General features: G+C 36.8%; 1 protein-coding gene across 6 annotated transcripts in view; it reads left to right on the forward strand.

Moving 5' to 3' along the window:
- HIPK1 (homeodomain interacting protein kinase 1) overlaps positions 1 to 22,957 on the forward strand; it is a 47,991-nt gene that overhangs the window by 8,012 nt on the left and 17,022 nt on the right. For 4 of the 6 annotated variants that reach the window (XM_027091115.1, XM_027091117.1, XM_027091116.1 and 1 more), the window contains exons 2-8: positions 2,622 to 3,699; positions 11,160 to 11,283; positions 17,450 to 17,569; positions 18,350 to 18,436; positions 19,153 to 19,337; positions 19,681 to 19,843; positions 20,709 to 20,934. In XM_027091115.1, coding sequence (XP_026946916.1) covers positions 2,624 to 3,699; positions 11,160 to 11,283; positions 17,450 to 17,569; positions 18,350 to 18,436; positions 19,153 to 19,337; positions 19,681 to 19,843; positions 20,709 to 20,934 — 1,981 coding nt within the window. In that variant the 5' untranslated portion in view covers positions 2,622 to 2,623. The remainder of the gene's footprint in view (positions 1 to 2,621; positions 3,700 to 11,159; positions 11,284 to 17,449; positions 17,570 to 18,349; positions 18,437 to 19,152; positions 19,338 to 19,680; positions 19,844 to 20,708; positions 20,935 to 22,957) is intronic. The other 2 variants (XM_027091118.1, XM_027091119.1) reach the window with 2 other exon arrangements.

Consider the following 22,957-nt stretch of genomic DNA (forward strand, 5'->3'; position numbering starts at 1 on the left):
TTTAGTTGCATTCAAGCACAAAGAAACGTACACTTTGTTTTTTTATGTTCTGTAACATCCCTTGTCATGTTTCCTTCCTTTCTAGTTGTGTGTGTTTATTCTCTTATGACTAATAAAATTACACTGTGTGTACTAGAGTGGAGGCTTCCCCCATATCTCAAGGACTGCACAGATAAAAGAGAGGGACGTCAAAAAACCAAAACAAAAGAAGCATTTGAGAATCCTGCAGTTTAACATGAGTAGTAGGGAGTAGAAATGAAGTTGGTAGGCAGGGGTCAAATCACCCAGCAAATACTGAGTGTCTGTATATTGTCAGAGTCTGTGGTAGGTTCTGGTGATAAAAGCAAAAGAACAAGACAGATATGGTACCTGCTCTCATGGAACCTTTACAGTATCTGGGGATGTAACATTAAATAAATAATGTTATAAGATAGGTACAGGGTGTTGTGGGAATGCAGTGGTGGTGATGATTGTGGGGAGAGTGTGTGTGTGTGTGTGTGTGAGAGAGAGAGAGAGAGAGGGAGGGAGGGAGGGAAGAAACAGTTTTCCTAGCAGAGAGTCTCCAACATAGAGGGCCTCCCAAGAACTGAAAGAAGGGGCAGTATGACTGGAGTGGTGGAAGAATCGAGGTGGGGAGATTTTGGAAGACAGCAACTAGATTTGTGGGGAGCTTATTAAAGCAAGTTGAGGATTTTGGATTTTATCCCTAAAGCAATGAAAGACCCTGGAGGCAGAAGGAGGGAGATGGTTAACAAAGAGCAGTCCTCCAATATATAATACATAGTTTAAAAGCAAAGGTCCCGTGAGTGCATTCAGGATGAGTTTGGAGGCTCCTGGCAGTTTGAACTAGAAAGGTTCCAATAAGGGTAGAGAAAAAATGGCTGATTTGAAATATGCTTAGGAAGTAGATAAGATTTGTTATAGGTTAGATATGGGGATTAAGAGAGGGAAACAAGGGAGGGGAATGAGTCAGGATAATAATATTAAGTGAATTTTTGGCACTAAGCATGTCATGTGTATTAAATCATTTAATTCACCATTTTATAGATGAGGAAACTGAGACTCATTGCCTCCCTGATTTTTTAGCTTGAGGTGTTAGATGCATGATGGTGTCTCATAATTGAGGTAAAAAACTGGGCGTGGGGTGGAGGCTCAGAAGTTTAATTCTGGACATCTTGAATTTGAGATGTCTCTGAGATATCCAAGTTGAAGTGTGGAGTGGTTATTTGAAAATAAGGATTTGGAGTTCAAGAGAGAAGTCTGGGTTAGAGAGGGAAATTTGTTACTTTTTCGCAGATGACTAATGCTGGGAAGTAGTGAAAAGAGGGAACATGTGGAGCAAGAGAAGAGGGATTAGTGTGGAGGCCCGAGGCACCTGAGGGTTATGTGATTCAGAAGGAAGAAGATAAATATGAAATGGCTTGTATGCTAGGTCAAATGTTTGGACTTTATTCTGAAAATATTAGCTTTGGGATTAGTCTTTGGGCTTATTGAGCTTGAGGTGTCTGTGGGACATTCAGGGACAGAAAGGTGGGCAGTTCTTATTACTTTTCCCCATATTTTTCTAAGGATGACTTCCCTAGGTTCTTCAGAAGATCCCATCTGGGCTTTGCCTCATCCTGATTACTTTCTTCTGGTCAGTTTATCAATGGTCCTTTTACAACATAGTGGGCAGAGCTAGACACTGTTTTATTTGTGATCTGAGCAGAGTGGGTTGCCTTCACTTTGCTACATTCTGGACACTGCTTTTTCTGTGAATATAGTTTAAGATTGAATTAGCTTTTGAGGGGAGGGGAACATTATTACATAATGTTTCTCTTGCTAACAAAGTGTTTTTCATATATGATCCTGTGAAACCTTGTATCTCTTATCCTTGTGCTTTGTGCTAGCCAGATTTTGGACCTAAGTAGGAAGTCAATATTTGTGTTAAATGTCATCAGCTAGATTTACCTTATGGTTTCTGCTCTTTGTGATCTTTTTGGACCTGTTACTTAGCAATATTGAGTATCCTGCCCAAATTTGGTTCATCTATGAATTTTATAAGCATGTCATCTATGTCTACTTTTAAATAATTGATTTAAGAGCTAATCAGGGCAGGAATGAAGACAGCTGTGGAATGAACTCTGGGGCCAAAGAGCTTGGGTTTGAATTCTAGTGCTGCCACTTAAGAACTGTGTTATTTTGGGCAAATTCTTTTAACCAGTCTGTGTCTTAGTTTCCTCATCTGTAGAATGGAAATAATGATAGTATGTTTTTCAAAAGGTTGTGAGAATTAAATGAGTTATGTGTATGAAGTGCTTAGACTACCACTTGACACATACTAAGTGGTCAATCATCTAAGCTATTGTTGTTGTTTTTATCTTATAAACCATCTTAGATGTTCATACTCTTTTAACAGTATGTCCTATTATTGCTGAGTCTCAAAAAAGTGATTCAGGATGTGTAATTAGACCAAAAAGTTTATCCTTCTATAATAGGAAACATGTTTTGGAAAATGTATAAAATAAAACCTCAGCCAGATATACGTTTACTTGTTTTTTTCTAAACTGAAAGTTTTCTGATATACTAATTGAGGGGTTGTATAAAATTGAGGGCCTAATTCTTCCTCTTTCTTGATGTAGGTATGGCATCACAGCTGCAGGTGTTTTCCCCCCCATCAGTGTCGTCGAGTGCCTTCTGCAGTGCAAAGAAACTGAAAATAGAGCCTTCTGGTTGGGATGTTTCTGGACAGAGCAGCAACGACAAATACTATACCCACAGCAAAACCCTCCCAGCCACACAAGGGCAAGCCAACTCTTCTCACCAGGTAGCAAATTTCAACATCCCTGCTTACGACCAGGGCCTCCTCCTCCCAGCTCCTGCAGTGGAGCATATTGTTGTAACAGCTGCTGATAGCTCTGCCAGTGCTGCTACATCAACCTTCCAAAGCAGCCAGACCCTGACTCACAGAAGCAACGTTTCTTTGCTTGAGCCATATCAAAAATGTGGATTGAAAAGAAAAAGTGAGGAAGTTGACAGCAACGGTAGCGTGCAAATCATAGAAGAACATCCCCCTCTCATGCTGCAAAACAGGACTGTGGTGGGTGCCGCTGCCACGACCACCACTGTGACCACAAAGAGTAGCAGTTCCAGTGGAGAAGGGGATTACCAGCTGGTCCAGCATGAGATCCTTTGCTCTATGACAAACAGCTATGAAGTCTTGGAGTTCTTAGGCCGGGGAACATTTGGACAGGTGGCTAAGTGCTGGAAGCGGAGCACCAAGGAAATTGTGGCTATTAAAATCTTGAAGAACCACCCCTCCTATGCCAGACAAGGACAGATTGAAGTGAGCATCCTTTCCCGCCTAAGCAGTGAAAATGCCGATGAGTATAATTTTGTCCGTTCTTATGAGTGCTTTCAGCATAAGAATCATACCTGCCTTGTGTTTGAGATGCTGGAGCAGAACTTATATGATTTTCTAAAGCAGAACAAGTTTAGCCCACTGCCACTCAAGTACATCAGACCAATCTTGCAGCAGGTGGCCACAGCCCTGATGAAGCTCAAGAGCCTTGGTCTAATTCACGCTGACCTTAAGCCTGAAAACATAATGCTGGTCGATCCAGTGCGCCAACCCTACCGAGTGAAGGTCATTGACTTTGGTTCTGCTAGTCACGTTTCCAAAGCTGTGTGCTCAACCTACTTACAGTCACGTTACTACAGGCAAGTGGCAAATGCTAAAGAGCATGTCTTCAACTAGAGATCTGTCTTTATATTTAACATATATTACAAAGGGCTACGTATAACAATGAATTTATTTACAGATTTCAACACAGAATAGGATAATATACTTTAGTATTATCCTAAATATATTTAGTATTTAATATTCCATGTGTGTGGCATTCCTATACGTAACATTATTTTATTTCTGAAATTTTAACTCTAGAAAAATTAATTCAGTCTGATTCTGAAGGTTGTTCCTAGTTGAGTTATAGTAGCATCTGGTTCCTTCTTTACTACCGTTATACCTAATTTTCCCATTTTAAAGTATCTTTAAATATATAAGATGTTTACTTATATGTGATGAATTTGGGCATATGCTGCTATTTTTCCCAGGTTCCTCTCTTGGCAGGTAAGATGCCTTGGGAATAATTCCAAGTTTAACTCTAGCAACGTTTTATTATTTTACATTTTCTTTCTTGCATAATAGAGAGAATTGGATTAGATGATTGCTAAGGTCTCTTCTCGTTTTAATATTCTCCATAGTCCTTTGAACTTATTTGCATATGAACTTATTTGGTTCCATAGTCCTTTGAACTTATTTGCATATGAACTTATTTGGTTATCCTAAAATGGCCTTGACCCAAACACCTTATACTTTAGTGATTTATATTTCCATATTGATACTTCTAATAAAGCTACCTTTTCAATATATAATATTTATTGGGACAGAACTTAAATGCTGGTATGTAGAATTTTGTCTGTACTGTAATCAAGGAGTATTACTGAAAGAGAAGACGGGAAAGTCTTTAAATGAGCTTTTATTTCTCAGTACGTCATTTATCTGTCTAGTTATTAATTTTAAAGAATCTGATACTTATTTTAATGGTCATGCATTAAACACAGATTGTACACTCACCCAATCACGAAGTGAAACAATAAAAAAAGATAACCCACAAAATAAGTTTTATCAAGAGATATGTCCAACATGCCAAATGCCTATAATAAATTTTGAGGAAATAGAAATTCTGAACTAAGAATTTTATATTATGTGTGAAAATAATGTAAGGACATTTTAACCTGTATAGGGACTCAGAAAATATGCCATCTACATATTTTTGTTTTTCTAATTGTGATAAAACCTACCTAACATGAAGTTTACCATTAACATGTACCATTCAGTGTTGTGAAGTATCTTCATAGTGTTGTATAGCCTTCACCACTATTTCCAAATGTTTTTTATCACCCAAAACAGAAACTCTGTAACCATTAAGCAGTAACTACTCCACCCTCCTACCCCCCTACCCCTGTTACCTCTATTTGACTTTCTGTCTCTATGAAATTGCCTATTCTAGATATTGCATATAAGTGGAATCATACAATATTTCTCCTTTTGGGTCTGACTTACTTCACTTAGCCTAATGTTTTCAAGGTTAATCTCTGAAATTCTGTAGCATGTATCAGAATTTCATTCCTTTTCAGGACTGAATAATATTCTATTGCATGTATATACCACATTTTATTTATCTATTCATCTGTTGATGGACACTTGGGTTGTTTCCACATTTTTGGCTATTGTGAATAATGATGTAATATGAACATTGGCATTCAAGTGTTTGAGTCCCTGTTTTCAATTCTTTTGGGTATAAAACTAGAAGTAGAGTTGCTGGGTCATATGGTAATTCTTTAACTTTTTGAGGAACCACCAAACTGTTTTTTCTCAGCCATTGCATGATCTTATATTCCCACCAGCAATGCATGAGGATTCCAATTTCTCCATATCCTCACCAATACACCAACACTTGTTATTTTCTTTCTCTCTCTTTTTTTTCTGTTTTTTTTTTGGATAATAGCCATCCTTATGTATGTGAAATGATATCTCATATAGTTTTGATTTGCATTTCCCTAATGTTTAGTGATGGTGAGCATCATTTCATGTGCTTATTGGCCATCTGTATGTCTTCTCTGGAGCAGTGTCTTAAGTCCTTTGTCCATCTTTGAATTGGATTGTTTTTTGTTGTTGCTGAGTTGTAGGAGTTCTTTATATATTCTGAGTATTAATCCCTGGTCAGATATATGATTTGCAGATATTTTCTCCCATTCCATGGGGTTGCCTTTTCACTATATTGATAGTGTTGTTAGCACAAAAGTTTTAAATTTTGATGAAGTCCTATTTGTCTTTTTTGTTGTTGCTTATACTTTTGGTATATTCAAGAAATCGTTGTCAGGGCTCCCCTGGTGGCGCAGTGGTTGAGAGTCCGCCTGCCGATGCAGGGGACATGGGTTCGTGCCCCGGTCCGGGAAGATCCCACATGCCACGGAGCAGCTGGGCCCGTGAGCCATGGCCGCTGAGCCTGCGCGTCCGAGCCTGTGCTCCGCAACGGGAGAGGCCACAACAGTGAGAGGCCCGCATACTGCAAAAAAAAAAAAAAAGAAATCGTTGTCAAACAAATGTCATGAAGCTTTTCCCCATGTTTTCTTCAAATAGCTTTAGCTCTTATATTTAGGTTTTTGATCCATTTTGAATTAATTTTTGTATGGTATAAAGTATGGGTCCAATTTCATTCTTTTGCATGTGGATATTCAGTTTTCCCAGCACCATTTGCTGAAAAGACTGTCCTTTCTCCATTGAATGGTCTTGACACTCTTGTCAGAATCCTTTGGCCATATATATGAGGGTTCATTTCTGGGGTCTCCCTTCTGTTCCATTGTTCTAAATGTCTGTCTTTATGCCAGTACCATGCTTTTTTGATTACTGTAGCTTTGTAATAAATTTTGAAATCAGGAAGTGTGAGACCTCTAGTTTTATTTTCTTTCAAGATTGTTTTGGCTGTTTTGGAGTCTCCTGAAATTCTATATGAGTTTTAGGATGGACTTTTCTATTTCTGAAAAAAACATCATTGGTGTTTATAGCGATTTCACTGAGTCTGCACATCACTTTGCGCAGTGTTGACGTCTTAACAACATTGTCTTCCAATCCACCCTAATCTGTTTTTATCTATTCTTTTTATAGTTTTCTAAAGCTCTATCACAGTAATACTTGATGAGCCTAAGGCAAGTGGAATAGCAGCTCAGGCATTCCTTCTTTATATAAATTTTATCCACAGTGGTCCTGTGCATGTTGCATTGTTGCTTTATTAGAGTCCATTAAATCCTCACCCTCTTGTCTTTCAGAAAACCTCTCTGAAATCCTTTTGACCATTGAAGCATTCTGGCTCCAGAGCCAGCCTTCCTCTTACCCTCCTTTTTACATTGCATTGTTTACATTGCTTCATCTTGCTGATAACATGCCAAAGTACTATCAGTTGACGTAAATTTTTGCCACCATGCTGTCTCTGTTGGCCATGGGCACAGCTAAATGATTCAAGCAGTTAAAATAAAGTACTTTATTTCCTAGCCCACTGTAAATGTAAATGTAGACTAATTCCAAGAAAAGTTGCTGTCTTTGGGGCTTGAGTTTTAGGCACAAAGGTTTGTCATGCTTACAAGCTCAATGCTTTTCCATTCTGAACAGGCTAGCTGGCCTTAAAGCTGAGGTCACTTTGTTATGTACAGAAGGACAAGATCTAGATAAGGAAAACATATTTTCAGTTTATCCTAGACAAACAAACAATCCAGTTTCATCTGACACTGAAACCACAGTTAACACCTAAGCCACAGATGTAGGAAGTTAGACTTTATGTAACATCTCTTATTTGGTTTGATGCCTCTGAGATGGGTGGGAAGAAACAAGAGTGTTCATGAAGATGAGCAGAGAATGATTTGTGCTGTTAAGTGATTCCAACCTTAGCTTGCTCTGGGTTCCAGTGAAATAGAGCTTTATGACTTAGGTGGAAGTTTTCAATTTAAAGGAGTTTGAAGTTGGGAAATCAAAATGCAAGGATTGCTATTTCTACCTCCTGGTTATAGCAGTGAGAGCCTGTTTAGTATTTGTTCTCAAAGGATGGGATGTATCTTCAAAGAGGAGAGTCACCATGTCCAAAGTACAATTAATGCCATTTTCCTACTAAAGGGAAGACTGCTAGTTTTGTTTTCCTTTTTCCTGTGCTTTAATAGGTAATCTTTTTTACTGCCCAGTTGTTAGGATGTCAGAGCTGGAAAGGGACCTAGAAGAGTAATTAACTTATTATATAGATGAAGTAGAACCAGAATTTCAGTGTATAGTTTATATTGAGGGATTGAGAAATATTGGAGGCCAAGGGGAAAGATGATATAGTAATGAAAATATTATCAAGAATCTTGATTTGAATTCAGAGGTTAAAACATTCAGTCTTTAGAGGTGAACCTGCTCTAAATGATGTTCAGTAAAAGAAGATAACTTAAGTCTTTTTGCTTCCTGGAGTTTACATCAGTCTAACATTTTTAGGCTCTAATGAAAGTGAAAAGTCCTCAATAGACTGAGCAGCCTTATTTTATTTTACTTTATTTTTACTGCTTTCCTTGTTTTTCTTTTGATACTTACCTTTTTGCATGGTAGATGTGGTAGAGTTAACTGTTTTGGGTGAGCTTTTACTTGAAATACTTAGCTGCTTTTGTTACTCCAGAAGCAGAGCAAGACCAAATGGAAAAACTGATTCCAGTCAGTCTTCAGGGTTTTTTTGTTTAGTGGGCTTGGGAGATGGAATTAGTGTTTTTCTTAATTTCCCTTAAACTTTAAGCCTTAGAAGCCTAACAGTTATCACATCTTATGGCTACCTTTTTAAAGAAGTAAGTTATTGGGTGGCCTGGCCCCTCCCTGTGACCTGCCTTTTGGATTTTAAAATGTCTTCCTGGTATAGTAGGAATGGCAAAATCAATCTGCTGCTCTTCAGTTGATGTTTAGGAATGTTCTAAGCCCAGTTTTTATTTTGGCACAAAGCCATTTGCATTCTCCCTGCCAGCTATTTTTGGCACTGTCATGAACTTAGAAATTAATGAGTCTGCTCAGTGAAAGTAAAAATTGTGTTCCTTTTCAATTTTAGAAAGGCTTTTATGTTTCTGGGTACTCTTACCCTCTAGTTTATTAATGCTATCAAACATGCCACAGTGGTTGTATTTAATTGAACTCTGAAATTCCATCAGTAATATGGGGCTCTAGCCACCTGCAATAGGAATATCACTTTTTTATTTTCTTTGGCTAACAGAACCACAGTTCACATTAAATAGCCCCAAAACTGATGGTATTAGTCGTTCCACCCTTAGCTGTCAAATAGTGTAAGTCCCAGCAGGCCTGGATCTTCTGCTGTTTCTGTGCAAGGATCAGGAAAGTTTTTAGACCCTTTGGAGTCCTCTAATTTACCATTTTCTAGGGGCTACTTAGAAAATTACTCTGGGAGGATATTCTTATTTAGGGAAATATCTTTATACCCTCCCCACTCAGTCTTTGTCTGCCCCCCTCCCCCATACACACAACACAACAATAAGCACATACTACTTAAGAATAAAATTTGGGAAACCTAGGCACTTCATGAGGAGCCATGGCCAGTGGTTCCTAATGGAGAGATCTGCTTTTCCATTTAGCTCCTGATTAATGAGGGATCTGGATCTGGAGTGTCCTTACAGATTCAAATTCTGTGACTTGTAAGAAGAAAAGGAAATTATTTGGAGATGATAAAGTGTTTCAGAGCTCAGACCTTGGATCCAGACTGCCTGGGCTCCAGCCTTGGGCAAGTTACTTAACCTGCCAGTGCCCAGTTTCTACATCTGTAAAATGGAAATAATACTTTCTTACATAGAATCTAAGGTGCCATTGATTGTAAGATGAAATATAATATTATTTATGTACCAATAAGAAAGTAAAGGCACTGCCATTAAACTAAAATATATCATCATTTGCAGGAATCTTCTTAATTTCAGAGATGTTAAAATGTGAAAAATGTGTACCTTATAATTGATGACTTAACAGTGATAAGATATACTTTCATAGGATTGTTGTAAGAATTAAGTGAACCCCACATTTTAAAGAACTTAGTGCATGGCACATACTAAGTACTATATAAATGTCATCTATTATTAATATAACCTATTATTATCATCCCCCTTTTGAATCCATTTATCTCTTAATTTTAGTTACAATTTGAAAAATACCATGTATACCACCATGCCAAATAGATAGGTATGTATTTAACTTTTACTTATTTAGAGACAGTATAATGTACTCAACTTCAGAGCTAGGCTACCAGGATTCAAATTCTAGCTCTGCCACTTATTAACTGTGTGATTTTGGGCAAATTACTTAATCTATTTGCCTCTGTTTCCTCCTCTATAAGTATAACATAGAGGGGATAATAATTTTGCCTTGGATATATTCATATAGAGAGAGCTCTTAGTTTATGGTATTACCATAGTTTTCTCTTTAAGGTTTCGTAGGGTTGGGTTTCTCACATGGAGCGTTAGTGGAAATGAATATTTCTGAAGGCACACAGAGAGTTCAAAGTTTTAAAAGAATGATGGTATAATAATAATAGTCATTGTTTTATCTAACACTTACATAACACACCATGTGCCAGGCACTGGTCAAGAGCTTTAATATTTGAACGACATCATTATCATCATTATTTTTTACTTATTTATTTTAACCTTACCACAACCTTATGTAGTAAGAGGTACTCATCTCCATTTTATGAATGAGGAACCTGAGGCTCATAGTGGGAATCAGCCGCATAGCACAGGGAGATCAGCTCAGTGCTTTGTGACCACCTAGAGGGGTGGGATAGGGAGGGCAGGAGGGAGATGCAAGAGGGAGGAGATATGGGGATGTATGTATATGTATAGCTGATTCACTTTGTTATACAGCAGAAACTAGCACACCATTGTAAAGCAATTATACTCCAATAAAGTTGTTAAAAAAAAAAAAGAACCTGAGGCTCAGAAAGATTAATTGCCTACAGATGTTAAATAATGGAATTAGGATTTGAACCACTGTGTCTCTACAGAAGGCATTTCTGTCATAAAGGGGTATTTATTGATCAGGCCATTTAATTGATTTTTCTGTAATTAAAAAGTTTCTAAGAATAAAAAGAATTAAGTCCATAATCCCTTATCTGTAATTTCTAAATTCAGAAAGCTTTCAAAGCTAAAAATCTTTTTCTAAGTTTGGTATAAACTTATTTATTGGCAAGACCTGGCTTGAATCAATGTAAGGCTGTTTAAAGTATTTGTCTGACTTAGTGTGATTGCTCATATGTTTTGTTGCAGAAGTATTAATGTGTTTGATTATGGGATGCTTCCCTACACTCCATTGGGATTATTATAAAGTATGTAGTTTATGCATGGGTAGTACCTTTCTGAAATTCAAAAAGCTCTGAATTTCAAAACACATCTGGGGCTAAGAGTTTCGAATTATGGATTTTATACCAAAGATTGTTTTCATTTTCATTAAATCAATGTACCTTTACCTGATACTAAAACAAGACTTAATCAACATAGTTAGTTTCCCAAAATAATGTGTAATTTTTTTAATTTGCTATTTTTGTTTTTGCTAGAGCCCCTGAAATTATTCTTGGATTACCATTTTGTGAAGCTATTGATATGTGGTCATTGGGCTGTGTGATAGCTGAGCTGTTCCTGGGGTGGCCTCTTTATCCTGGTGCTTCAGAATATGATCAGGTAAGAGTGTTTATTTGGATGGCAATAGAAAGCAAGTAGTTACTGATGAAAGGTTCTAGAGGAATAGAAGTACTAGTGAAGTATTTATTTAGGTTGTAGGGAAAGAATAGTCCAATTAAAAATAATTTTTTAAAGAATAGAATTTTCTCTACCTGCTTCTTAGTCTGAAGTTATATTTGCAATTCTAAACTTTAAAAAGGATTTTATTTTATATTACTTTAGGTTGCTACTTTTCCAGGTCTGTAATGATTTATTAGAGACTTAACTTGTCAGCCAATATGTCTTGTGAATTAGGATATGAAAGTAGAGTAAGGATGTGAAGTTGGAATTTTAAGAGCAAACTTTGGCTCATTTAGTGCTATTTATTCCTTTTTATACATGACACACACTGAAGTAATTACTATCTGCATACCGAAACACATTGGACCCTAGAAGTTGTGATGTGTATTAGGTCTCTGTAACATAGGATTTAGGAGGGAAATCTTATGAGTTGAAAAGTATTGTAACAAATTATCTATGTTTCAAAACAGACAAGCTTTAGAAGATATGCTACAACTTCCTAAGAAACTGGTCCTAAGGAAAAAAGTTTTGCCATGGAAGTAAATTGTGAATTCTCATTTTTTGTTCTTAAAAAAAAATGGTTCTATGGTTATTTTAAACCATTAAAAGAGAAAAGAGCAAAACAGTGTTTTTCCCTATTCAACCTGGCATTTTGACTCCTCAGTCCATTTTACAGTAGATGTAACATTTACCAACTTCCAAAAATTTGACTCTTTGGATTTGTCTCTGAGTGAGACATAAAAAATGAGTTGTTCATATGATAAGTAACCAGTTACATTGAGCTTTGTAATTTTTCAGTCTTTCATCCACCTTGTGAGACGTGAACCACCTTCCTTATTTTAACAACAACAACAAAGAAGTGTGAGGGAGATTAAATGATGCAAAACCACAGTTACTTGAACCAGTCCATTGATTCTCCTCTTTCGGTTTTAGACTCTTGAGAATCTGATGAAGCTATGGATCTTCTCAGAAAAATATGCTCACAATGTTTTATATACAAAGTTAGGGAATTCGTGGACCCCCCGATTAAGAAAACTTGCTCCGAGCAACTATAGCCTCTAAAGTGCCATTCCTAGGCCAAATGTTTTGTGGCATCTCTTCAGCCTTAGTAAACAGATTGCATTGTAAATATTCCTAGGAAGTGGAACCAAATAAAATTAGATTTAGAAGCTAAGGTACAATGGGGGGTTACCTTGTAAAGAAATGATATAGTAGTTTTGAGAATTTTTGCCTGGTGCACAGATGTGAAAATGGGTTGTAGGAGAAAGTTGTTTTTTTCCCATGCTTAATAATGAATAAATAGGGTGTTGCTGTTGTAGAGCAGGATTGGGAATACTTTATCTTGATGCATCTTTGCTTATATAGAAAGATTCCTGTGGCAGGATCCTTGTTCTTACAGCTGAGTTTTTTTAAAAACAACTTTATTGAGATATAATTCACATACCGTATAATTCAGCCATTTAAAGTGTACAACTCAGTGGTCTTTAGTATGTTCACAGGTTGTGAACCATAGCCATAATCAGTTTAGAACATTTTCATGACTCTAAAATGAAACCCAGTACTTACTAGCAGTCAGTACCCATTCTTCCCTAACCACCCCACCACCACGCTGGGAGCCAGTAATCTACTTTCTGTCTGTATAGATTTGCCTATGCTAGCATAGCATATTCATCACATACAATATGTGGTCTTTTGTGCTGGGCTTCTTTTACTTAGCATGATGTTTTTCATCCATGCTGTTGCCTGTATCAGAACTTCATTACTTTTTATGGCTGATCAGTGTTTCATTGTGTGTATGTCTATATGTATATGTGTGAGTGTGTGTGTGTGTGTGTGTGTGTGTGTGTGTGTGTATGTATATGTATATATGCCACGTTTTTTTATGTGCTCATCTGTTGATGGACACTTGGGGTGTTACCACCTTTTGGCTGTTGTGAATAATGGTGCTATGAATATTGGTGTACCAGGGTTTAAGTCCCTGTTTTCCATTTCTTTGGGTATAAAGCTAGAAGTAGAATCGCTGAGTGTCTTGCTAATTCTATGAGTGTCTGAGAAAGTATATGAATAGATTATAGTTGAAAACTTCCCTAACATGGGAAAGGAAATAGTCAAGCAGGTGCAGGAAGCACAGAGAGTCCCATACAGGATAAATCCAAGGAGAAACACGCCAAGACACATATTAATCAAACTGTCAAAAATTAAACACAAAGAAAAAACATTAAAAGCAGCAAGGGAGGGCTTCCCTGGTGGCACGGTGGTTGAGAGTCCGCCTGCCGATGCAGGGGACATGGGTTCGTGCCCCGGTCTGGAAAGATCCCACATGCCGCGGAGCGGCTAGGCCCGTGAGCCATGGCCGCTGAGCCTGCGTGTCCGGAGCCTGTGCTCCGCAACGGGAGAGGCCACAACAGTGAGAGGCCCGTGTACCGCAAAAAAAAACCCCAAAAAACAAACAAACAAACAAAGACAATAATACTTTCTGTTTGCATAAAGGTAAGGTGGGGCCTTTGTTGTTGCATTATTTTAAGCTATGTGAAAAGCAGTATCTGTATGATAGTTCCCATTCTACTTTCACAGTTTAACTCTTTTCATTCTATAATATTAAACATTTTTAATGTTTTAATATTGTAAGTGCATTATTGTAGAGAAATTAGAAAAGATGCAGTAAGCCAAGAGACAAAAATTTCAACCTTTAGTGGTTCTACCCCTCAAAGGTAACCTGTTACGTTTTGGTATATTTTGTATTTATTTATATATTTTAATTTATTAATTTTCTTTATGTATTTATTGACTACTGTCATAGGTACTCTGGTTACTGGGGATACAGTGCTGAATAAAACATTGTCCTTGCCCTCATGGAGGCTATAGTTTGGTGGTGGGAAATAGACATTAAGTAAATCACACAAATAATAATATAGTACAATTGAGATAAATTCTATGAAGGGAAATGTAGTTTTGCAGTTTGTGTGTGTGTGTGTGTGAGAGAGAGAGAGTGTGTGAGAGAGAGAGAGTGGACATGCACGCACACGTGTGCACATGCATGTATGGACATGCATGTATCTCCTGACCATGTATGTCCTAATGCCTCGTGATTATACTCATTTTTTCCTATTGCTATTACCCTCGTCCAGGCTGTCTTCATCACTTACATGGGCTACTAGACAACCTCCCTTTTACCTACTCTGGCCTCCCTCTAGTCTTTTTTCCAGAGTGTTTTTTTTTTCAGAACACAAATTTGATCATGCCACTCCCCTGCTCTTTAGTGGTTTCCCATGATTTAGAATTAAGGGCTAAATCCTTAATATGGCCTCTGAGCCTCTACCTGGGTTGTTCTCCTCTTCCTCTCTTCCTTTCAGGATTTGATCTTATACCATTTCTTCTTGCTTTTCTTGCACTAGCCCCACTGGCATCATTTCAGCACTGGTTAAGAATGTTTCCTTCTAGCACAGGCCCTCACACATACTGTTCTCTTAGTCTGGAATGCTTCTCCACCACCCATTCATTTCGTTTAGTCAGTCCCTACTCATTTATTAGCTAACGTGTCACTTCTTCAAGTATGTTTTCCTCACCAGTCCCCAGTCTAGGTCAGGTTCCTTTGTTATGTATTTTTATAGAAGCCTGTTTATTTTCTTCAGGATGCCAATTCAGTTTGAATTATGCATTCAGTGTCTGTTTCCCTCACTTGACTGCAAAGTCTATGAGAGCAAGAACCATGTCTATTTTAACAATCACCACTGCCTGGCTTAATAAGTACTTACTGAAAGAATGAATATGTGCTACATATAGTTATGTTTCATATATAAACTTACGGACATAGAGGAATACATATACTGTGTTTCATCAAATCTAAGACACTGTTGATTGAGAGATGAACTACTTTTCTGTACCTCTAAGAAAGAATGCTTCCAATTAAACCATGATTTATCATGGCTATCAGTTTTAAGACATATCCTAATTTCAGAGATGTTAATGTGAAAAAATGTGCCTCTTAGAATCAGTGAAGTGTAATTTTTTTAAGTGAGGTCATATTTAATTTGTAATCTGCTTTTTCAGTTAGTATATTATGAAATATCTTTCTTTACAATGTCGATAAATATACTTTTACCCTATCATTTAAAATGTCTGCATAGTATTTCATTGTACAGATTTTATCCTGGATTTTAAATTCCCTTTTTGTATGGAAAATAAGTTCACATTTAAAATGTTCTCATCCACATCAATTTTTTTTTTTTTCTATTTTGCCAATGCTGTATTTTGGCTTCCAGTTAGGTACCTCTCACAGATTCAGAGTAATATCCTGCTGTTTTCTAAAATTGTCTTGTGACGGCCGGCTAGATTTGGCCTGTAGGCCATAGTTTTCTGACCTCTGCTTTACACTCTTAAAAAATTGTTGAGGACCCCAAAGAGCCCTGTTTATGTAGCTTATATCTATTAATATATATTGCATTAGAAATTAAAACTGAAATTTTTGGGGAGGAGAGGTGAGAAGTAAGATTTCCTTGCTTAAAAGTTTCTTTCTAATTTCGTCATTAAATATAGCCATTCTTATGTGGAGGGGGGGATGGTTAAAAAAATTACCTCTTGTTTTACTTTCAGTAGGTCAGGAAAGAAGCAGATTGCTTTTTTGGATAGGGAGAATTGTGAAAGCAAACAGAAATGTGAACAATAAAACTGGGAAACTTTTATTTTTATTTTTTAAAATATTTATTTGGTTGTACTGGGTCTTAGCTGCGGCAGGTGGGCTCCTTAGTTGTGGCACGTGGGCTCCTTAGTTGCAGGAGGTGGTCTTCTTAGTTGTGGCACACAGGCTCCTTAGTTGCGGGAGGTGGGCTCCTTAGTCGTGGTATGCAAACTCTGAGTTGTGGCATGCATGTTGGATCTAGTTCCCTGACCAGGGGTCAAACCTGGGCCCCCTGCATTGGGAGCGCAGAGTATTATCCACTGTGCCACCAGGGAAGTCCCAAAACTGGGACACTTTTAAAACACAAGAATATACAGGCACATGTCTCATTAGCCATCAGAGCAGTGACATCATCACACATCACCTCTGGAAATCTCTATACCCATGAGAAAGAAATGAAAAAGGCAAATAACTTCTTAGTATTATTATGAAAATAGTTTATATTTCATAGACTCCCTAAAAGGATCTTGGGGACCCCTAAGTGTTCCCCAGACCACACTTTGAGAACTGCTGGTCTAGTTCAAAGTAGGTGTTCAATAAATATTGAATGGGGACTTCCCTGGTGGCACAGTGGTTAAGAATCGCCTGCCAATACAGGGGACACGGGTTCGATCCCTGGTCCGGGAAGGTCCCACATTTCTCTAGGCCACGGAGAAAGTAAGCCCGCGAGCCACAACTACTGAGCCTGCGTGCTACAGCTAGTGAAGTCTGTGCGCCTAGAGCCTGTGCTCCACAACAAGAGAAACCACCGCAATGAGAAGCCCGTGCACCATAGCAAAGAGTAGCCCCTGCTCTCCACAACTAGAGAAAGCCCATGCACAGCAATGAAGACCTAATGCAACTAAAAATAAAAATAAAAATTGAATGAATGAACATAGTACCTGCCTTTTATTGATGGGGGGATAGAGAAACTAAATTGTTTAATTTTATGGTATGAGCAATTTAGAGTGGGGACAATTGACAAGAGCTAGAGTAGCCAAGGAAGGAAGAGATTTATGGAAATTTTTTCCTAATCTCTTAAATTTGATAATGTATGAACAAACAAACAAAACCTTGGTAATCCATGAAATAGTTTGTTGGAAACTATTCTGTTCTGTCCTAGAAATTTCTTATAGTTTTTTGAACTCTGTATCAGAAATCTACCAAAAAAAAAGGTCACACAGAAAATTTTCAAAACTGAGTTTTCCTTGTAAATAATAGGTATAGTAACAAGGAAGTTACTGAATAAATATTTGGGAATTATCTGTGAGTGGGTTAGCATATATATCTACAGATAAATTTCATTTGTATTGATCAAATAGTTAATTTCTTTGCAGTACCTTTCTTTTTTTTTGACTAGAGCTAATATTTATAATATTTTAGTGTAAAAGTTTTTAATAATTTACCTTTTCACTCCAAATCAATGTTTTGATGGTTTTGACATTTCAGATTCGTTACATTTCACAAACACAAGGCCTGCCAGCTGAATATCTTCTCAGTGCCGGAACAAAAACAACCAGGTTTTTCAACAGAGATCCTAATTTGGGGTACCCACTGTGGAGGCTTAAGGTCTGACTCCCTTGCTATACTATACTATTCATTCCTGTACTCCTTAATTCCAATTTGAATTCAAAATTTAGTTATTAAATTCTTGAGGTGGAGGGGGGCAAAAGGGGGGACAGTGGGAATTTTCGTTTGCAGGAGCAAATACTTTGAGAAATTATATCATTGTACCCGTATGGCCTTATCCTTAGTTAAAAAAACAAAACATTAAATGCCAGTTCAATTGGCTGAGGTTATTTTATATATTTGAATCAGCAGCTAAGAAGGGGGTATGGAGAGTAGTGCTTATCATTAAGTGATAGGAAGAACTAGAGTAATTTAGTAGTGGCTGTTTTTTAGAGAATTCTCAATAAATATGACAAAACAACACAATTTTATAACTGCCCATATTAAGACCTTACTTATTTTCTTAAAACAAATAGATGTCTGAGTAATTTGATTAACCCAGTGACTCTGTCTCTGAGCCTATTGAATAGTTAGTATTTGAAATATTGTTTCATTTGAAAGTAACTTTTAGAGAAAAATGGTAATGTCTCTTCTTAACTGACATTCTTCAGGAACTGTGCTACATCATTGCTTGCACATTTATTTTATCATTGTTGAAAGGGTGGCCAGGTATCAAGGTCCCATCTCTCTACCGGAAGATTTTCTTGTTGTAAATTACTTCCACGTTTGTGATCTCTGGTTGGCAAGGTGACAACACTTGTATCTCTGTATTCTGACTTTAATTTAGAATAAGAGGTGAAAACATACAGATGGAATTTTTTAAAAATCTGTATTTTGTAGACACCTGAAGAACATGAATTGGAGACTGGGATCAAATCAAAAGAAGCTCGAAAGTACATTTTTAATTGTTTAGATGATATGGCTCAGGTAAGCATGGAAAGTTTCAGAAAGCCAGACATTTATGTATCTCTTTAATCAGAGATACACTTCCATTGGTTATATTAAAGATAGATTCAATTTGTTATCGTCTAATATATGTTTTCATTTTTTACATAAATACATTAATATTCTTCCACATATTAAAAGGATGTTTGAATCCTAGCAAAGGATATTTTTAGAATTTATATATTTCTCCTTTGCTTTTGCTTAACTAGTCTTTTGCATGTCAGTATTTTGAAATATTATTTACGAAGGTTCCTTTCTTGTCCATTTTTTCTACTAAATAAATACTTACATAAGAGCTAACATTTATTTAGTGCTTTTGTTCCAAACTCTGTCTAAACACATACTATGTCATTTAATCTTTTCAGCAATAGAAACTATATTTAAGTAATAACAATCATTTTTACTTAACTTCTTTGATCTGGATTTTGAATGAAAAGAGCTTATTCAGCTTTATTCTACCAACAAACTGTACCAAATTGAAGATTTTAATTAGACAGTATAAGAAGAGCTTCCATTTGTGAAAAAATTTCCTCAGGTTTTTCTCTTGAGCTATATATATACACACACACACACACACACACACACATATTATACATATGAATATTATATATATAAATATGTATACATAGTGCACATGTTAAATGTCAGCATTAAAGGTTGAGTGATGAAGTATAATATTTCTAAATTTTCCTTGTAAGGTGAACATGTCCACAGACTTAGAGGGAACAGATATGTTGGCAGAGAAGGCAGATCGAAGAGAATACATAGATCTGTTAAAAAAAATGCTAACAATTGATGCGGATAAGAGAATTACTCCTCTGAAAACTCTTAACCATCAGTTTGTGACAATGACTCACCTTCTGGATTTTCCACATAGCAATCAGTGAGTATAGTATGGTCTGGGGCATTTTGCCATGATGTGGTTTTCTGTTGAGTTACCATCTTACAGATAAATGGAAGTATCACAAGAGTAGTGGCTTTGATACTTGCATATTTGGCTTACTGATGCTTTTCCTTCTCATTGAAAAATCATGAAATTAAAAATTAGATGTGTAAAAAAAAATTAGATGTGTATTTTTCCTTTTTATGGTTATAAAAACTCTTGGTTCATTTGCTCTGAAAGTACTCAGGGGTAAAAAACCATTAATCTGTATTTATCTTGAGTTATTTGCTATCTGTTTAAATCTTGGCATTTTTTTCATTGAATTTTTAATCTCTTTTTTCAGTGTTAAGTCTTGTTTTCAGAACATGGAGATCTGCAAACGGAGGGTTCACATGTATGATACAGTGAGTCAGATCAAGAGTCCGTTCACCACGCATGTTGCCCCAAATACAAGCACAAATCTAACCATGAGCTTCAGCAACCAACTCAATACAGTGCACAATCAGGTATTCAGTAAATGATTTTGGGAACTCAGACCTAAGTGGGATAAAAACTAGTAAGAGTACAGGGTGAGGTAGAGAAACCAGTCTTTGCTTTGGTGGTCTTGTAGCTTCGTAAGAATTTTCAGACTGATAATACCTACACATCATGTGCTGACAAAAATTAAAAACAAAGGCCTAATCCATGCCCTCATAGTCTTAGCATAGCCAAATAAGTGGAACCTGGCTTCTGTACTACTTACTGCTGTTGATTATACTGACTTCAGCCAAATGACTCTCTTTTTGTTAGATAGCTCTCATTACATGTATCGAAAGGTGTTCCCAATCATTTTTTTCTATGCTGTATATTAGGTCCTCAGAATTTACTCATCTGATAACTGGAAGTTTGTACTCTTTGACCACCTCTCCAGCCATCTCCTACCCTGCCCCACCAACTACTGATCTACTCTTTGTTTCTGTGAATTCCAATAATTAACTTTAAGAGTGGTTTTGCATTTGTTTGCCAAACAGTGATATTTACATTTAAGTTTGTTTCTGAAGATGGAAGTTTCCTAATTTCTTAGCTAGGTCTACTTTCTAAATGGAAGATCATATGAGATTTGGTGGGATCTCACATCCAGTAACTTTTTGCAAAGAAAGAAGAAGTAGGGGTTTATTTATATAGCCTCAACCAGAGCAGGACTTTTTTTTTATTCTTTGTTTTCTTTTTCAGCTTTATAATCTACCTTAAATTTAACAGATAGGAAGAATTTCTTAAGCAGAGAGTTATTTCAAAGACAGTTAACATTACATTTTAAAACTTCATTGTTAGTTTTTCTGGATAGAATCTATGTATGTAAAAATGTTTATACCAGTATCCTTTTGTTTTTAGGCCAGTGTTCTAGCTTCCAGTTCTACTGCAGCAGCTGCTACTCTTTCTCTGGCTAATTCAGATGTCTCACTGCTAAACTACCAGTCGGCTTTGTACCCATCATCTGCAGCACCAGTTCCTGGAGTTGCCCAGCAGGGTGTTTCCTTGCAGCCTGGAACCACCCAGATTTGCACTCAGACAGATCCATTCCAACAAACATTTATAGTATGTCCACCTGCTTTTCAAAGTAAGTGGGGAAACTCCTATATCATATGGTATATATCAGACCTACCTGCTTTAGGCAGATCCTAAGTAAGTATCTAGTTGTTTAGTTTTGATCTTTGACAAGTTTAAACTCAGTCTTTGATTATGAAGATAACTGAAGTAGGTTGATCTTTTTTACGTTGGTTATTTGTCTAATTATGATGCTATCTGACACATAGGCATTCAATTAATGTTTCCTTATTTGAACTGCCTGATAACCAGTTTTCTTGCCCATTGAGACCTTGTACTGATGTCCTATATCTAGCATAAACATGTATCTCTCAATGTTCAGAGTATATACATCTTGAAAAAAACTTGTTGGAAATAGAACTGCTATATATTGAATCTTATTCCCTGTATCATTCCATTATAAAATAAAATTAGTATTCCAAATAAAAGGTAATTCTATTAAAAAATGTAAAAATCATGTTTAAGAATGTAGAAACCTCTTAAGTTACATTCAGAAGTAAAGATCATTATTGAACTGAAAAATTCTACAAGCTGAGGTATTTGTGTGGGTAAGGCATTAAGATTATCTGCTTCAGCTTATGAATTATATTGTTCCTGCAAACTCCTATCAGTAGAGGAACAGAATAGCTGAAGAAGGGGGCTCTCACCTGATGTGTTGCAATAAGATTTTAATTTTTACATTTCCATCCTTCCTCATTTTCTCGTTGTTCCGTGTTTATTGATCTGGTGAGCTATTTAAAAGGTTAAATAAATTATTTTAAGGATATATTCTGATGACATCTTGACTTTCCCTATAGAAAGTCAATGTCATGCCCTCTGGGAATAAACCAGGATTCAGGCTTCTCATAGCAGTTCACACAGAAGCAGTTAGCATTTTTATCTTTTTACTTCAGCTACTTATTGACTGTGACTCTTATTTGTTTGGTTTCTGACAGAGTCAGAGCAAACAGAAGGAAAAGAGGGGCTAGGGGAGATTGAGAGATTACCGGGAGTACAGGAGAGCGATAGCAATGTAAATCAGGGAGAAACCACAGGGAGAGAGGAGGAGCAGATTCAAAACCCGTAAATGCAAATTTAGCCTAATTTACCCAATTATTTTTTTCGTATGCTTCATAATAGTAAATTCTATACTTTGGGTTGTCATATGTTGAGTGATTCTTCTACTGAACTTAGCAAATAGCCACCCCTCTCCCCTTCACCTTTCCCAAAGTGAGTTCCATTGGAATACTTTTCAGGTGTGCAACTGAAGTTTTCTGCTTCTTCTCAGATGATATTTAAGAGATGAGGCAGAAGAACTTTTAGTTCCTTTAACAAAACAAAATGTGAGGAGAAGAGGTAGAGGGGGAAAGTGGTTTAACCCCTTTTGGTATAATTAGGGAAGTATAAGCTTTGGAAATTTTTTTCCTATTTAGGAAGTCTAAATAACCTGAGGAGCTAGATAGAGCAAATTTTAAAATTTACAAATGAAAGGGAGTTTTAAAATGAAAGTGATGACAGTAATGAAAACTGATATGTATTAGTTACTACATGCCAGATAATGTTCTAAGTGCTTTTACATGTATGTATTCATACTCACAGACAACCCTGGGAAGTGGATAATGTCATTATGCCCAATTTATAGGTGAGAAAACTGATCGTGATTCCCTCATTTGCCCAGTTTTTATGCCCAGTCAGCGGTAGGGCCATGCTTTTGAACCCAGGCAGTGGACCCATAGCTTATACATCTTGAAGTGTTATACTCTGTACTGCCTTTCAGTGTCTAAACTCAAAGAGCTGTAGGGAGTTGTCAGTTCATTTGCCAACCACAGCCATATGCTGGTTTCTGCCCAGCAGGCCTCTGTACCAGGTTGCCTACTTTTCTTTCACCATCTGCTCTTTCACAAGATGCCTACACTTAGAGGAGAATAGACCCTCATCCATTTGACAGCTTTACTCTTCTTGCCATACTTTCATGTTTTTTTTAATTTAAAGGGCTATGTTCAACAAAAACAAAAAACAAAACAAATAATAAAAACAAAACTTTAATCCAAGTTCAG

Source organism: Aethalodelphis obliquidens, unplaced genomic scaffold, assembly GCF_003676395.1.
Source record: "Aethalodelphis obliquidens isolate GAN/ISIS:26980383/991018 unplaced genomic scaffold, ASM367639v1 scaffold70, whole genome shotgun sequence".
NCBI classification, from domain to species: domain Eukaryota; kingdom Metazoa; phylum Chordata; class Mammalia; order Artiodactyla; family Delphinidae; genus Aethalodelphis; species Aethalodelphis obliquidens.